Raw genomic sequence first — 17,141 nt, 5'->3', positions numbered from 1 at the left:
ATCATGACTGAAGCCACCTCAAAACTCTTCGTTATACCACACCTCTTAATGTAGAGATGGGATAGGACAGAAATGTAGATCTGCTGATTTACAAGGCATGTTCTATTACTATTATAATATACAGTGAGATAGTATAGATGCAGGAAGAATTGAGGGATGGAGGGATTGACGAATGTATGAATTACAACAAGTATTAATCTAATAGAACTATCTCTATTGAGCTGCTGCACAACATTAGTATCAGTGCTTTAATGTGCAGTACAGCTACTGAAGCAAAAGTAAGTGGCAATGATCCTTCCATGTTTTCCACGAGGTGAGAATGGTCTGACCACACATATTATATAATAAAGCTACAGGTTTCAGGGGAGACAGACAGATCTTCAAATGTGAAAAATTCCCAGATACAAAGATGTAATTTATATAATTTCAAAGAAAATGTCAAAGAATGACCACCAATTTAGACTTAACTTTCAACTGTCTGTTGTTACACAGCAAATCATTTTCCAGTTAAGTAATGAATGAAACTTAAACATAATACCTTTCCTGAAAGTGTGTGAAATTCTGAAGATAAAATGTGTGCTCTTTTAAGACACAAATCTATTACTTGTAGGAGTAAATAAATATTCTGAATGCTGTCTGCCCCCAGTTTGGTTCATCTTCCTTCTCACAGAGAGATGTAAGTTATTACTTGATGTTTCACAGAGATATCACATGCTCATTCTATCAAAAGACTAATAATTACACAATTTGTGCAAAATAGAAACAAAAGCATCAGGACAACATCAATAAGCTATCATTCATTTCCAGTGTGGTCGTATCAGTTACAATTATGCTGAAGGGTTCAGTTCTGCTGAAAATTTGTAAGCTGCAAATCAATGATAAGCGATATATAACAGCCTTGAAAAAAGACCCATTTGTTGTTGTTTTTTAGTCAGCCAAGAAAAACATACACGTTTAGTACTCATACTCGACATGAAAAATAAAAACACATTTATATTCGTATAGACAATAGAATTTGAGTAGTTAATCTGTCTCAGAGGAGTTGACTGAATGCGAGTTATTTGGGTCCCTAAAGAAGCAAAATGTAAGTGCTTTGTAGTTTTCATTCATCTTAAGGATCATTCCATGAATGAAAAAAAGTGCATCACGCGATGAATTATTTCTGGCTCACTTTTCTCTGAAAAACTTCTCATATTTTTAGAAAATAGAAAGGCCAAATATTTGAACAAAGAGCAAACTGCCCCAACATCCTTTTTTTTCCTCGTAAAAACGACTGATATGTTCGAACATATCCACACCACATGCGACAGTACTTTGCTACAACAAATGCTCCTAGCAGAATCAGAGCAAACTCATATGGAGGGGTGATTCAGAAAACCGACTTCATCAAATTAGCTCTGTTAACATAAATGGTCGTCTCAGATCACATTTTATTATTATACTTCGTAATTTGTGTCAGGATTTCTGTTATTACACGTATATATTTGTTTTATGAATTATATAAACGATTACACAAATGACTTTTAACCTTCTAAATGTAACACTCGCCCCCCCCTTAAATAATAAGTAAAGTGGTTCAGCCCTTGAGGTTACCGGAAGTTGTTTCAGCTGCCATGTTTGGTTGCTTTGTTGTAGGCTTCTACTTGGTTTCCTACAGAATTAGTAAGTGTGGAAATGGAGCCGAGCTGGAGTACGTTTCTTTTTCAAGTAAGTTGACTCTACTAAAGGGGGGAAACAAGGTAGCTCAAGAAATGACCGTAGAAAAATGATAAAGACGGGTTATTTTTAGCGGTAAAATCAGTTTTTTAAAAACGAGTAATTCAAAGATCTAGTAACCAAGCAAAACAATGGTACATGAATCCAGGCTTCCAGCTGTGAGGCTTGGGAATGACGCGTGAACAAAAACCTAATTTTCTCATAACGATTGGTTGCAAAATGTGTTTTGTTATTGTACAGATACTCGGATAATGGATATAGAATAAGTCGACAGCGTTGAGGATTTTCCAAGTTGTTGTTTTTTTTTGCCAAGTCGATCCAGCAAAACATGCGGGATGATTTGAAGTGAGGCTCGAGACTGCACCGTTACAATCGAGGCTGTTTCCCCCCCTGTGATCGAAGAGCTTTGATCGGAAGCACAGGGATAATCAGATGATATTTGAACGTTTTGGGCAGATTTAAACACAGGCAAAAAAAAATGTTAATTTAAAGTCTATAATGTCGACATGGTTGGATAAGTTTCAACACTGCTGAGATTTACTAACGGCCGCTCGTTAAGTCCGCCGCGAACTTTCCGCTCAGCCGGTTCGACAGTAACTAGCCAAGTTAGCTAACCATGTTTACCAAACTCGCAGGCTAATCCATCTTACATTTTGGGGGGCCATGCTGCCGTAATGAGTTTGCAAAACTTAAGCTACATGACTCTGCACACATCACTTTAACGTTATACCCCTATGCTTACTAAACGAGCTGTTTAATGAAGAGGACCGCGGCGGAAAAGGAATTCAAACTATGCACTCAACAACATCAGCTAACAGTAGCTACCGAGAGGCAGGTTTGAAATGAGCAGCGACATTACGCAATGACTAAATCCATTTTCAGACAGAAAGTGAAGGGCTGCAGCTCGGAGTGATCTCCCACACTGTCTACGAGGAGAGGAGGCTGTTGTTTAATGAAAATGAATTAAATGTTATATTCCCCTGGTCCTATTCAGCCTCAAAGACGAAGCCTGAGCATGTATGGTTTTTTTCTGTTTTATATCCATGTCCTAATTTGTCTAATTTAATAACTTAATCACTGTTTCACTTGGTGTTTTTTTCTCCAAATCTTAACAGACATCTTTTCCTTGTATTATTCATGAATGTATTTTATGATTTAGTGGGTGTGACTAACTCCTCACAGACTCCTCAGTGATAAAGTGACTCCTCCTTCAGCTCTTCTGTTTCATTCACACTTTTATTAGTAGTCAATTTGTTGTAAAATTATCAAATCTACATCCAATAACAAACTTTGTGTTATTGAGAGCATGGCCAGGTAACTTTAGGTTAGTTCCCTTTCCAAAGCAAGCTTAATGGTGTTTGTGTAACATCCTTTATTGAAACTTTAAACTCCTACAGCACAGATGCATGTTTCAGTATAATATTACATGGTAGAGAAGTGCTGGATGGATGTTTTGTGCCTTCGTATTTGCAGTTGGTGTTCGGGTACTGGAATCGTGACCACAGGAAAAGAAAAAGTTAGTATATGTGGTAAAGGAAGGCTTCAACTATCACCTAAGACCTTTTAAAGGTTGTGTATGAAGGCCTTAATACAAAAGCCGAAGTTGACTTCTCAAGAATTGTTTGACGGAGTAATGTGAAATGAGCAGTGGTTGTAAAGAGTATGAATATTGCTTGCTTTTTGTCAAAGGTTGTGAATCCCAGCCTTTGGGATACGTCACCTGTTTAGTGGTATTATCCATGTTTAGCTCCTCTGTCAGACACTGATCACTTACTCACATCTTGGAGCTATTTCTTCCTGATGAAAAAGGCAGATGGACAGTGTGGCGTACTGTTGAGTGTTTGGCATCCAGCCAGCAAGCCTGCATGTATTATGTGCCTCGCACTGTTACTGTGTCGCTCTCGTGTAAATCTGTGTGCGGCGGCGTCAGCATTCCAACAACTAGCAACTGAGTATGTGTGTGCGTCATCTTAAGCACTCGAATGTGTTACTTTCCCCCTAAAAAAAGTCATATAAAGAAAAAGAAGATGATTAACATATTCTTGTTTCGATACTTTGTCAGGCATTCTGAACCCACATTGTTGTGCAAATGAGCTGGAGCGTTACAATAAGTACAGCTGTATCTTACACTTTGGACTGAGTCAAATATATGTTAGAGAGAAATGATTGGTCCAGCTTCAGAGTGTAAGAATAAAACAAAAAAAAAAAAAAACTTAAAGTGATGAAATCAAGATGTGGTCTGCCCTTCAATGCCTGAAACTGCATTTGATCTTTTCCTTGAGACTTATGATAGAAGATTTCTTTCAAAGTACTTTAGTTTTAGAGGCATTGGACCAGTATGTTTCCAAATATCTCTAACCAAGGGGCAAAAACTCTGAAACAGTTTTAATGTTAAAAATACCATCCTGTTTGTATCCATTGTTGTTGTTTTGGTTTTTTTGGGTGGGGGTGCAATAAAAGAAAGTGTTCCGTTAACATTTGAAATGGCAGTAATCTACTAATATGTGCCACTGGGGGAACAGAGACATTAGATCAACTGACAAAAAGTCTTGTAAACTCATAAGCCAGCAGGGTCCAAACTTTTTTTCTTGCGGGCCAAAATTGTCGTGTTAGAATCGCTCGTGGGCCACAAATTTTGTTTTTTAAATAATATTTTAAGGAACTTTTTTTTAATTGACCAATACAAAAAATAACTTAAAAACACAATAAATAATAATTATAGTGAGAAATTATTTTGTTTTCATTTTTTGAAAAAAAAAATAAAATAATTAAGGCTTTGGAGGTCAGAATGAAAAGGTTCACAAAAGGAACCGTTTAATAAAAAGACACCAAATACTTAGATTTTTTTCATTCTTCTTTTTCTGTTTTTGAATTGATTTTTTTTCTCAGAATCAAGACTGTTATGTGGTTAATTTGTTTCTATAAGCTCTCTGTATTTAGCTCAGGTTATAAAATGGTCTGCTTTTTTGCAAAAAACGCATGCATAGTTTCAATTCAATAGTTAACCAAAAATGTAGAAAATAGTCGAAGCTGTTAAAAAAATAAATAACCATACATTGTACTGACCTTGTTATATTTCATGAATATCTTTCAGTTGTCGCTAACATGCTAAAGAAAAATAACAAAACATACCAACCGTGGGCCAAAATCTTCTGATTTATCAATTGAGGTCAAGGACCGCAAAAAATGTCCTCAAGGGCCACAAATGGCCCCCGGACCACACTTTGGACACCCCTGTCATAAGCCAACACTGCTCACGAATCCAGCTGGCATGAAGCAAACTCAACATTGACTCGTTCTGAAAATATCTTGATCTTTAGTTTGGGAAATGTTCACCTCTGTTGACCACCAAGTCACTATACTCTGTCCATTTGTAATTTCGTACAAACAAAAAGTGTGTCTTTGTCAAGTATTGGAGGAAAAAACAGGGGCCAGATAGAATGCCCTTCTTTAGGCTTAGTAGCCCCGACTCCAAGTTTGAAGGCTTGATATGAAAGACGGAATTAACCGCAGGATTTTTCCACCAAATAGTGTTTTTAGAAGTAAAAAAACACGACATATTGAAGATCAGTTTCATGTTCTGTCAAGGTTTTATTTTGTTTTTGACAAATAACATCTTTCTGGGAAGACATTTTGAAACGGCTGAGTACATCATGACTCAAAAGTGTCCCAGTGAGTCAGCATAGTGTAAAGGGGCCCTGGAACTGGCTCACCTCAATGAAATGCACTCTTTTCTTTTTTTTAAATGTCAATCACAGTCATGCATTTCCTGCTATGGCTGGCCAACATGTCTGCTTTGAAACGCCTCTATTGTGTCTCAGAAGTGTGAATAATGTCCACTGAGCCATCAACAGCTGATAACAGTGGAATGAGGGTGAATTTCGATATCTGATTTTTAGCTTTAAAGATGATGTCATAAACACTAGTTGAGGTCTGGATGCACCCTTAGCCTCGTTTTTTTTAAAGGTTTCACAGAACTTGTGTTCACCCATGATAGAATCATTCTGCCCATTAAAGGATGGAAATCTTTTTAACAAGCCCTTATCTTTGTTTTAACAATGACGTTAAGGGAAGCCATTGTTGGTCAATAAACATACATTTATCATTTACTGTGGCTCAGTGGGAGTCGGTCATCTCTCAACCTGAAGGTCGAGGGTTCGATCCCAAGCTTCCTGTGCCACGTGTCAATTCATCCTTGGATTGGACACTTAAGCCCAAGTGACTCTCACTGCTCGGTGTGACCTGCGGCGTCAAAAAGCACTTTGAGCAGTCGGAACGCTTGAAAAGCATTTTACAAGATCAAGTCCAGTTAGCACCAGGACACCATGGACTCAGCTGTGGTACTCTGCTCTCGTACCTACAGACGGTGCTGATGGTAGGATTGCAAACTATATGGCCTAATGACTAACTGAAGATGAACTCATCCCAAGAATAGTCTTCTCAGGAGGGGAATCTTTGAGTGTCTCACGATCCCCGATTTCATGGATTCAAAGTCTATTTATGAATAACTTCATACATCAGGATCTTCTCCAGTCACCTGGATACATTTATTGTTGCTCCATTTGGCACTTAGCAGGAAGTAACTTAATCCCCCCTGAGTTATGATGTTGTATAGCAGCACACAGGACAGCAGATATCAATGTATGATAGTCTGATTTACCACTTGAGTGTTATGAAATGTCACTCTTCAACTGTTGCCATCTTCATGTGTTTCACTCTTTAAATGAGCTTTTATAAAGTCCCTGCCACTCCCAGATTGGAAGTCTTTACAAACCCATTAAATCAAGAGCACCATGTTCTCCCAGATGATACCAAGCTCCGCTGATTGTTGAACTGGATGAAAACCCTGCTGCTCTGTTCTTCTTTGGACTGGACAGGTATGGGATTCTGATCTTTGAGTCCAGTGTGTGAACGTGATAAACAGGTTAAAAGTAGCTTATTATTCAGAGTGGGAAAAGTGTATACCAGAATATCCTTCAGAACATTTTGCTCACTCAGCAGAAAAAATATATATATATATAATTGCCACCAACATTACCGACAAGCAAGGCATTGATTTCCTTCATTGCTTGTATAGTTTACAATTGATTGAAAAACTCCAGAAGGATTCAAACAAACTCGACTGAAGGGACGGTTTTGAAGAACTCAGTCACCTTGCAAAGCCGCTGAGTTGCAGCCACATACTTGGACATGTTTCATAAAAAAAAAAAAAAATCATAATTTAAGCTTTGTTTGACTTGCAGTCTCATCTTCCTTCACGCCTCACATTAGTATGTGATCAATGAATGATTTTGTTTGTTCTGTGAAAACTTGGTCTTTGCCATGCGGCTGTAGTGTGACACTTCAGGTTTCATAAAAAAAAAAAAGACGGTGTCTATTCTGACTCAGACCGGGAGCTCAGTTCAAGTCTACAGTGGCCCTTGGGGCCGTCAGGACACTCCCTCCATTTTGATGTTATTTATGAGGGAGCAGCCCCAGTTGTCAGAGCGTATTTGTGTCAAAATGGTCAGAGCTGCATGAAGGCACAGCAGCTTACAGGCCCTGCACCTCTGTGGAGGAGCAGGCCGTCTGCAGCCGCTGTGCCTGCCGTTCACAGGCTTCACAAAGAGGTTCCCCGGCTCTTGCCCCCCCTCCTCAAAAAAAAACAAAACACAAACTCTTGTTGTGCCAGCAGACTGGCATGATGACGACTAATCCTGGAAGGTGGCAAAGTGTGAGCAGGTGCTTAGACAAACGGATGGGTGGGCTTGGTGGCATTTTCCAGCGAGTTCCCAGGTCCCATTGCGTACGAGGGAATGACGTTGAGTTCGGACGAGTAGTGTGTGGATAAACAATGTCCCTGTCTCATGAATAGATGAGCCAAATCAATGAAGATGAGCATACAAAGCTCCCCTGCTGAGGCATCACTGCTCAGATTTGTGTCTCTCACAATAGGCTAGATGACATAAGGAGGACATTGTGCGGTTCATTTTTCTTCTCTCTCCTTTTTTTTTTTTTTTTTTTTTCCTCAACTCCTTTCTGGGCCGGCCTTCTGCAATGGATGATTGAACCTCAAAGGGAAAGGTCAAGCATTTCACCTTGCCCTCTCTTGCTGGAAGTTGACAACACAGACGTCTTGACTGCTTCCATTTACCAAAAACAAAATTGTTAGCTTTTTTTTTTGTTCTGGATTAGAAAGAAATGTTATATTAATAAAGAAATAAAAGCATTTACCACAAAAAACTCAACATGAGTAATTAGGTAAAGGGGGTATACCCTTTATTCACCTTTTCAAACAGTTCTCTGAGATCGAAATGAAACACCTGTGTTGTTCTTTGGTCCATATAAAACATGAATCAAGCAGCAGAGGAGGTTTGTGACTCTGTAGACACCAGCTCTCTCAGAACGCTCCGTTTTGATGCGTGTCTCTTTAAATGCTATGCTGTGAACACAAGTGCCTTAACATGACAGTATCCCTTCTTTTGGCATCTCTGTGTTAGTACAAATGCATTTGAATAGAGGAATCAATACTAGGTCAACAAGAATCAAAGGCATCTAGTCAGGACAGGTCAATGAATGGAGCGTTCTTTTAGTCAAACGCTCTTACCTCCGCACCTTTTTAATTTGGAACGAGACTTGCTGAAGCTCACAAGTCAAAGTGACATCTGTCAGCTGCTTTCTGACTTTTGAGTTAGAGTTACAGTATTGTTTATTTTGACTGAGCTCCATGAAGATTTGGGTATGTATAGTCAGAGTGGATAAAACTGGTTGTGTGCTAAACTGTACTCATCAGCTCTGTATACCTGGGGTAGATTGTGCTACTCTTGTTGGGGTTTTTTTTTTTTTTTTTTTTTTTAACATACCCAAGAAAATGTTCATGCACATGTTTTAGTCTGATCGCCTCAGTCGAGAGTTTTGATACAGTTTGCGTGAAGAGTTAAACCCAGCGTCGCAAATAGTTGTTGCTAATGCTAATTGCGCCCAGCTACTTCACCCCGGGTTCTGTTGTGGCAGCAGTGTGCATTTGTGTGCAACAACAAAAACCCCCAATGACACGGGAGCGGGGGAGACCCTGTTGTTTGTCTGGTGTAGTGACCTGTATTTTTTCTTTTGTTTGTGTGTGTGTGTGTGTGTGTGTGTGTGTGCGCACTTGAATTCCTTGACTCCACTGTGTCTTCTAACTGATCACATGAACTAATGGTGAACTGTCCAGAGCTCTGGACTCTTGTTTATGCCGTTCAGTGGCTGCGCTCGCTGTGCAGAAACATGATGACTCAGCATGATGGGCTCATTTTTCCTCCAGCATATTTTGGATTCTTTTTGCATTCGTGGCATCATGCTGCATCAACCTCACTTTTAAGACATCCGGGGGCCCAATTTGTATCCTGTAACAACTTCAAACTTCCTGTTTTCATAAGCATATGATATTTGTGACATGTGAAAGTAAACAAGCAGTGGGCCAGTTTTTAGACTCCAATTAGCAACAGTAGTGTTTATAAAATAAAGAATATTGAATTTAGGTGCCAACTATAATTCTTCATTTTTAGCCGTATGACTGAATTAAAAAGCATTTCACCTTTTACTGCATATGATGGAATTGAACACCTTTTTCTTTGTTTCATTAGCAGGCCAATGAAGCCCTCCACCACCAGCACCAGGTGGCCCAGAATAGCCTGCTGCCACTTCTTAATGCAGGAGCCGAACAAATAGACCAGAAGCCCATCCTGCCCATCCATATAGACCAGAAGCCCCCCACCAGTGCCGCTGACCTCCTCAAAGACAACGTGGCCAGCGGAGGAGGCGGGCGGCCACCAGTGCCTGTCATAAAGAAGGAACACAAAGGAAAAACACCTTTCGTCTGTGGTTACTGCAACAAGGCCTTCAGGGACAGCTACCACCTGCGACGCCATGAGTCCAGCCACACCGGTATCAAGATGGTGTCGCGGCCAAAGAAGACGGCTCAGACCGCCCCCACGATGGTACCCATGATCTCCACCATGCCAAGAGAGAACAACGGCAACCCTTCCTACATCCAAACAGTGGCGGGCATCCTCTCGACGGCGACCACCTCGGTTTCCTCCAGCATCATGACGTCGTCCGCGATGGGAAATATGCCGCAGCAGCAGCAGCAGCAGCAGAACGTGCCCAAGAAACCCGCCAAACCCGTCAAGAAAAACCACGGGTGCGAGATGTGCGGCAAGGCCTTCCGCGACGTCTACCACCTGAACCGCCACAAGCTGTCCCATTCGGACGAGAAGCCGTTCGAGTGCCACATCTGCCAGCAGCGCTTCAAAAGGAAGGACAGGATGACCTACCACGTCCGCTCTCATGACGGCGGAGTCCACAAGCCCTACGTATGCTCGGTGTGTGGGAAAGGATTCTCCAGGTAAGGGCATGTTGTTCCTACTTTCACTTGTTTGAGTTCCTATAATGTTGACTAATATTTTCTGGAATTCTTGAAATGTAAACAACTCAGCATCTTTTTGTAGATAAAACTGAAGTATGCACACACTTAAACTGCGAATAAGCCCGTTAGTTATTAACTTTTATGTCAAATAACCATGTCAGGGTTATACCTCTCAACAAACGGTTATTTATTTTATAACACTCTCGTGATACTCCTACCCAAAGATTCACCTTCAGCCATTTTCAACCCCCCCAAAAAAACTTGACTGTGTCTTTTTCTCTTCATACTGTTGGACATGCAGGGGAGTCACACTGGCAGATCCAGTCTTGGCAATGGATGGCTGCTTAGTGCTAGTGACTGATTTCATGGGCAGATAATATTACCGTTTCAGATGTCTTTGTATGTTCCCCATATAGCTCAAGAGGAGCTGGCAAAATAAGTCATGGGGTATTCAAATAGAGCTTTAGCATTGACGTCATTTTAAACAGTTTCCCAAAAAAAAGACAGAAATCCACTGTTTGTAAATGATTGTGAACATCTTTTATTTGTATTCATGGTCTGCAGGAACAGTCATTTGAAAATGGAACATATACTTACTGAGGCTGTGCAGTCTGGGAAGCCCACAGGTCCTTCTTCATATCGACGTTGCCACTGGTTTGTTCGGGGTGTGTGGGTGAGAGAGTGTAACAAGGACGGAGGTGTACGAATCTCTCCAAATGACACTCTTATGGGAAAACTTCAGAGGAGGTGTTCAGTCAGAGAAACGTCAGAAAAAGGATGATACTAAACGGAGCATAGGCAACTATAAACTGCTCGAGTTTATTTTACCAGCAGCGTTCCTTTTTAAACAGGAAGCGTGTCCTGAGTTGCTTCTGACCGTAATGGGCACAAACTGATTTCACCCTGTTGCAGTTGCATTCCACGTGCAAGACTCCCAAATCTTTATAAAAAATAAAAGAAAAGTTAGTTATTCTTTTAAACATGCTTCTTTAGGTTTTTATACTGGCATAAAAAGATTTAAACTAAAACCATCATACTTGCAAGACTGAAGCGAGATCTATACACTAACTGTTCGGCTGTTTTGAAGGGAATACAAAGAAAGGGTTTATTTAGCAAAGACTGCAGTCACTTAGTGCTACGTGTTTTTTGTCTTTGCTTATAAAGCTGCTTTTCTTCTGTTTAGCATGATTTCACACAGAGGCTATCTGCTGTCCATGTAGTTTCTCCAGTTGCTTTGTTTCCCCCCCCCCCCACCCCCAGTTTGGACTTGTGCAGAGCGCTTCAGTTTTGTGCTCATGTCGACTCTCGACGCCGTTTCAAAACCACACGTTTAAAACAGTTGCACATGGGAGATCACCAGCGGTAGAGTATCAAGGGAGGGGGGAGGGGGGGGAGGCGTCACTTGTCACTTTGCGGTTCCCGCCAGCATGTCAGAGACTTTCTTTCCCCTGGGAATGCGGTGAACTGTGCACTGATGTTCAGGTCAACACATTTACTATGTGAACTGGTGAACAAATCCTTTTTTTTCCTTTTTTTTCTGGAAGCCGGTCTCAGAGTGATTTCAGCTTTTTAAAAACAGACCGTATGGAAGCGCAGGTTATTGATGAAGCATTACAAGTGCTGCAGCATAACTTCAACCAAAACATGGGCAGCCCGGCCAAGCTGTAACATTAGCTCTCTGCTGTGGAGGGCAGCTGCGGGCACGCCTCCAACATGGTGACGTGGGGCAGAGATTCATCAGCGTACTGGAAAGTGAGAATGGGGACTAAATAACAGGGCACTGAGTCACTGCCACTCTGCCAGATATGTCAGCAGGCCCTGTCTGCAGTCTGCTCGACTTGTTGGTGGGACAAAAAGAAAAGACAAAAGTCACGTTCATGGACCCAGTGAAAAGACGCCACTTGGCTCATTCTCATACTTAAGGGGAGGGGGAAAATAAAAACCATCCAGTGGCGTGAAACGTTCCTGGTTTAGGAGCAGCTGTCAGCGCTGTGGCTCTTTCTCGTTCTATTCTGACACTTCGAACATGATTCAACTCTCAGCTTCAGTCGAACTAACAAGCTGACAGAAGAAGAGCAACGTCAAGACCGATCTGTGAATGCTGGAGTTTGACTGTAAAGGTCAACAGGCAAAGAAGTGCTTTCTAGTCTCTATGTTAGAGGGTCCACAGCAGCGTATACAGTCCAAAACTGGAATGTGCTGTCCTGTCATTTTAAACCTCTGAGTGAACTAAAACGACAACTGGATTTAGAAATGAATTTTAAAAAAAAGATGTTTCAGGTCCTGCCATGTATTTTAATTAACTTTTATTTCCAGGGTTGTTGTTGTTGTTGTTGTTTATGTTGAGATGAACTGATGGCTGATATAAACACATGGAAGAGATTTCATACTCTTTTAATAGTGTCAAAAATACAAAGTTGGAAAGTAATTCACAGGTCAAATGTCCAACATTGCATCATGATTTATTTATATATATTTTTTAAACTCTCATCCCTCACATTTTCTCTTCGACTGTTAACCTCTTCTCCATTTGTTGTTCAAGATACAATCAGTAACCCCTCCCCTGCATTCACAAAGTTGAATTAACTTTGTGGCCTGCATCGTCTCTTCCTCATCCTCAGAGGGGGATCTGGCACAAATTCAATCTGGGATTGGAACAAACTCCTGTAAATTTCTCAGCTACTTTCAGTGACTTTTAAGTCATACTTTTTTTTTTGATGGCACATAAACAGAAGTAAACCGTTGACAAATACTCCAAAAAAAGAAGAATTAAGAATGTTCAAACTCCCTCCATCAGTGTGCTGCAATTTTGGAAACTAGGTCAAAGTAGTTCATGCACCATTGATCCTGCAGAATTAACCGCCATTGACTGAATTTTAGACTTTTTTTGTGCTCTTTCACTCGTTATCAGAGCACACAGACAGAGCTCATCAATATGCATGTGCATTTTTGCGCTTGCAATTTTATATTTAAAAACACATCTGTACACCAGTACTTTAACATTGTCTTTGTGCACCTGGCAAATGTTAAAAAAGGTTTTTAAACGAGTCATTTTTTGTTTAATGTTAAGCTACAGCCAAGAAAATGTTTGTTCATTCTGTATTATATTACCAACCTGCTGCTTATGACTAAAGGTATTTATAAAGGGCATCTACACTGATATAATACTCACAGGGCAAACAGTGGATCTTTTTTGTCAGTTAGAGAACTAAGGCTGTTTGACTTGAAAGTCACGGAGCTAACTGTCTCTCTGTTCACAGATCAGGTGTGTGATTGTCTTTTTGATTTGTCTCGTTCTAGGCCAGACCACTTGAGCTGCCATGTGAAGCATGTGCATTCTTCAGAAAGACCATTTAAATGTCAAGTCACGGTAAGAGTTGTTGTTCTCTACAGTACGTTCACATTGTTATCATTATGCTGTTGTTGTTGTTGTTGTTGTTGTTGTTGTACTCCACTGACTGACCTCTGTGCGGCTGTAGGCCTGTACCTCTGCTTTCGCCACCAAAGACCGACTGCGTTCCCACATGATCCGACACGAAGGCAAAGTCACCTGCAGCATCTGTGGGAAGATGCTCAGCGCGGCCTACATCACCAGCCATCTGAAAACTCACGGACAGACCAACTTTAACTCCTGTAACAAAGGTGTGTTCAAAGACACACGTCAAACATTGCAGTATCTTGGCGGGGCAGTTGGGTGAAAGCTTCAGAAAGATCCTTAATCTCCTCACTTGGCATGTAGCCTTTGTGAGTCAAATTACTGCTGTAGTCATGGAAACAGGATGTCGGATATTAAATCCTGCCACTCCTTTTTTTTAATCTGTTTTTTATACTGGATAGAAGGAATAAATTATGACCCTGATAATCCAAAGACGACGGCAATGTTTCACACAACACCTAAACATTCTCAGACTTTTCACAAAACACGAGACAAATATGGGGGAAAAAAACACAAAAAAACACTTTTTACAAAACAAGAAAATTACAAAAAACTCACAAATAATTAAAAAACATTTCATGTAATACAATATTTATATGAAACGTTCTATTTTACAAATCCTCTATTCCTTTTAAAATGCATACCCTCACTAACCAATCGTTTCATAATGGAATGCTGAACATGAGTTAGAAGGTGTTGCTAATTCAGCATTCCTTTACTTCTTACCTGCAGAAGTTCCTTTCAAATATTTAATGATTTTTTTTTTTTTGTTTCTAGATGGCAACGAAGTCTGCAACTCAGCCTCAGCCACGCCCGTGACCATCTCTGCCCCCATCACCACGGCGATGAACCGGCACCACCATAACAACCCCGTCACCATTGCAGCGCAAATGAACATTAGCACCAACACGGTCAACATCACGTCTCCGATCAGCCTCCAGCACCCGGTCACCATCACCGGGCCCGTCAATATTGCTTCCGTCAACATCCCCTCCTCAGCTTCCATGAATATTGCTCATCCTGTTGCAATAACAACCCAAATGCCTATGAATATGGGCGGTCCGATCAACATCGCCATGAGGCCTGTGGATAGCATGTCCTTCCTGTCCCAAGTCCTGCCTTCTTCTCCACCATGGTAAAAAAAAGAGAGAGAGAGAGAGCACTGTGAACTGGCCAGAAGGAAGAAAAAAATGAAGTGAAACTAGAGACTCTTGTCTTCATCATTTGCACCTCTAGTCCGGATCTTTCTGCCCACCTGAACCACGTTTACTTCATCAAACCCTGGAGGGAATATTTGTTTGAGCTCTGTCGCCGGTAGGAGCTCCCCCCAGGTCAGAGCTACGGCTCGGCTTGTGAAGAGTAACTGACACAAGAGGCAGAACACTTGAGTAGAAATGCCTAGTAGGATTTACCTTGAGATCAGGACAACATTAAGACTTAGAGTAGTCAGTTAGAGAGATGAAACTGTGATTTGTATCATGCCGAATGAGAGGAGGAGTCCATAGGAAAAACACACCTGTGCTTTAAAAAAAAAAAAAGGGAGATGAGAAATGGACTGATGCAATAATTATAGATTGCTGTTTTAAAAGTTCTCTCCTGAAGCCTCTGGGTGTTACTTTATATGTTGTTTTTTTTTAACTATAGCCTGCTAATCACTATTTAATGTAATAGGAAATGAGTCTAGTAAAAGGGACAGCAGCTTCCACTTGCATGGAAGAATATTTTTTCACAGTGCTATAGTATTTTTTTCTTCTCAGATAGTAGGTATGCTCTTGAGGTACAGTGACTAACTTGTACAGTTGACATAGTAATGTATTTTCATGTCAGCATTTTAACTTTTTTTGCTTTTGTCATTCAAGCGGATATACCCAAAATGTCCTCTTGAAAATGAAATAATTGTACTTTATTTTCTACTTGTATGGAAACGCAGAGGTTTGTTTTTTTTATTTTGCCTATTGTAGTGTTGATTTTTTTTGTTTTCATGAAGTCAGAGTGTAATGAGTCGTGCACTGAAAGCATATCCTACACAAAGGTGAACAGCAGTATTATCAAAGATCAAATTGGAATCTTGGGTGTCTTGGTTGGCATGCCTGCGCTTGAGGGCCATCTAGTGGCTGAAGGTAGAAAGGCCTGACCTTGTAGTGACGCTTTTTCAGGCTGTTTGTCATCATTATGGTAACTACTTTTATTTCTGACTCTTCTATACACTGTTTTTTTTTTTTTTTTTTTTTTTTTTTACATTTTGTTATCATTGATCTTTTATAGCCCCAAGATTATACTTTGGACCCCTCACTCAGGAAAAACATAAAAAGCATTACTCGTGCATTTAGTTTCTTTTTAAATTCAATATATTTCTCATGTATCTTTATTCATGCCTTCTTATTCTTTTTGTAGATTCTAAAAATCCTTTGGCATTAAAGGACTTGACTGGACTTCGATCAGGGACAAGAAGTCCAATAGTAATTGATTTTAAAACAAAGCCGTCCATTTAATTAGTCATGTACTGTGCAATGGCATACATGCTGTATTTTTTTTTTTTTTTTTGGTTAACATTTCATTGGAAGTTGAATTTCAGTCAACGGCTGCATAGGCACGTGGCTGAGATCTGGATGAGTAAGATAAAAATGCAAGTTTTTGCCCATCAAAATAGTGGGACAATATTGATGTTGCATGACCCCAAACACTAGCTGTTGAACATGAACTATATTTGAATGAATGCCATGTTATCTCAACAGTGTTGCAGCTCTTTGAGTTGGTCAGTGTATACTGAAAAATGCAATATGCATGTTTGTCTTTTTTTCCCCAAGTTTTGTTTCAAACAAAATGTATGTAGTTTTTTGTTTTCTAGTTTTTTATGCATTTACCTAGCTACACTATGATAGCCTGTTTGCCAAATTTGATATGATAATGATGTGATAAACTGAACATTTCATTTGGAATTAAACATCTCTTTATTTTTTAAGGAAAAAAATTGGAAATTCCAGGACCCTTGTGAAAGCAGTTGAATGTATATCTTTGTACAAAACTATTTTAGTTCCAAGGATAAGGTAGTTACAATAGATGTGAAAGATAAGATAACCTTTTTTTATAAAACTTTTGTATTAGAACATTAACATTGGTAATTTTGTATATATGAGAAGCTAGGCTTTCTGATTAGCAGAAAGGTCAAACATTCCTACATTTTTTTAAATGTATGTTTGTCAAATTATTACATAAACATGCGCAATGTTATGTGCCTTTTATTTGGGTTGTCTAAATAAAAGAAAACTATCAAATGTGTTTTAAAGTATTATTTAATGCATCAAGCTGAACACAGTAACATGTATGTGTCCTGTACTATTTAAAAACTGTGCACAATTTCACGATTTGAACCATTAATTTAGAACTTTACCGCATACAACTGTATGTTAAGTGCTTCAACAGTTATTTAAAATACTACACCTAAATATCTGTACATACAAACCAGTTTCTTATATTCAGTGAAGAAAACCTTCAAAGAAACGTCTGTAATAGGACACTGGCATAATAAATATTTAGGTCTGATAAATGTGTGGCTTTGTCACATTTAAAGTTTAATGCTAGCCAGTAGCTAATGTCAACATT

General features: G+C 39.8%; 1 protein-coding gene across 1 annotated transcript; it reads left to right on the top strand.

The window, feature by feature from the left end:
* Window positions 1–1,568: 1,568 nt before the first annotated feature.
* vezf1a (vascular endothelial zinc finger 1a) lies at window positions 1,569–16,813 on the top strand. Its single transcript, XM_079356623.1, has 5 exons — window positions 1,569–1,707; window positions 9,321–10,081; window positions 13,403–13,472; window positions 13,582–13,744; window positions 14,316–16,813. The coding sequence occupies exons 1-5, from the start codon at window positions 1,675–1,677 to the stop codon at window positions 14,675–14,677; spliced, it is 1,389 nt and encodes a 462-aa protein (XP_079212749.1). The 5' UTR covers window positions 1,569–1,674; the 3' UTR covers window positions 14,678–16,813.
* The last annotated feature ends 328 nt before the right edge of the window (window positions 16,814–17,141 follow it).

The sequence above is a fragment of the Symphodus melops genome (genome assembly GCF_947650265.1).
Source record: "Symphodus melops genome assembly, chromosome: 11".
Classification (NCBI taxonomy): domain Eukaryota; kingdom Metazoa; phylum Chordata; class Actinopteri; order Labriformes; family Labridae; genus Symphodus; species Symphodus melops.
Note: the sequence above shows the minus strand (reverse complement) of the source record. Positions and strands in the feature narration are given on the sequence as shown.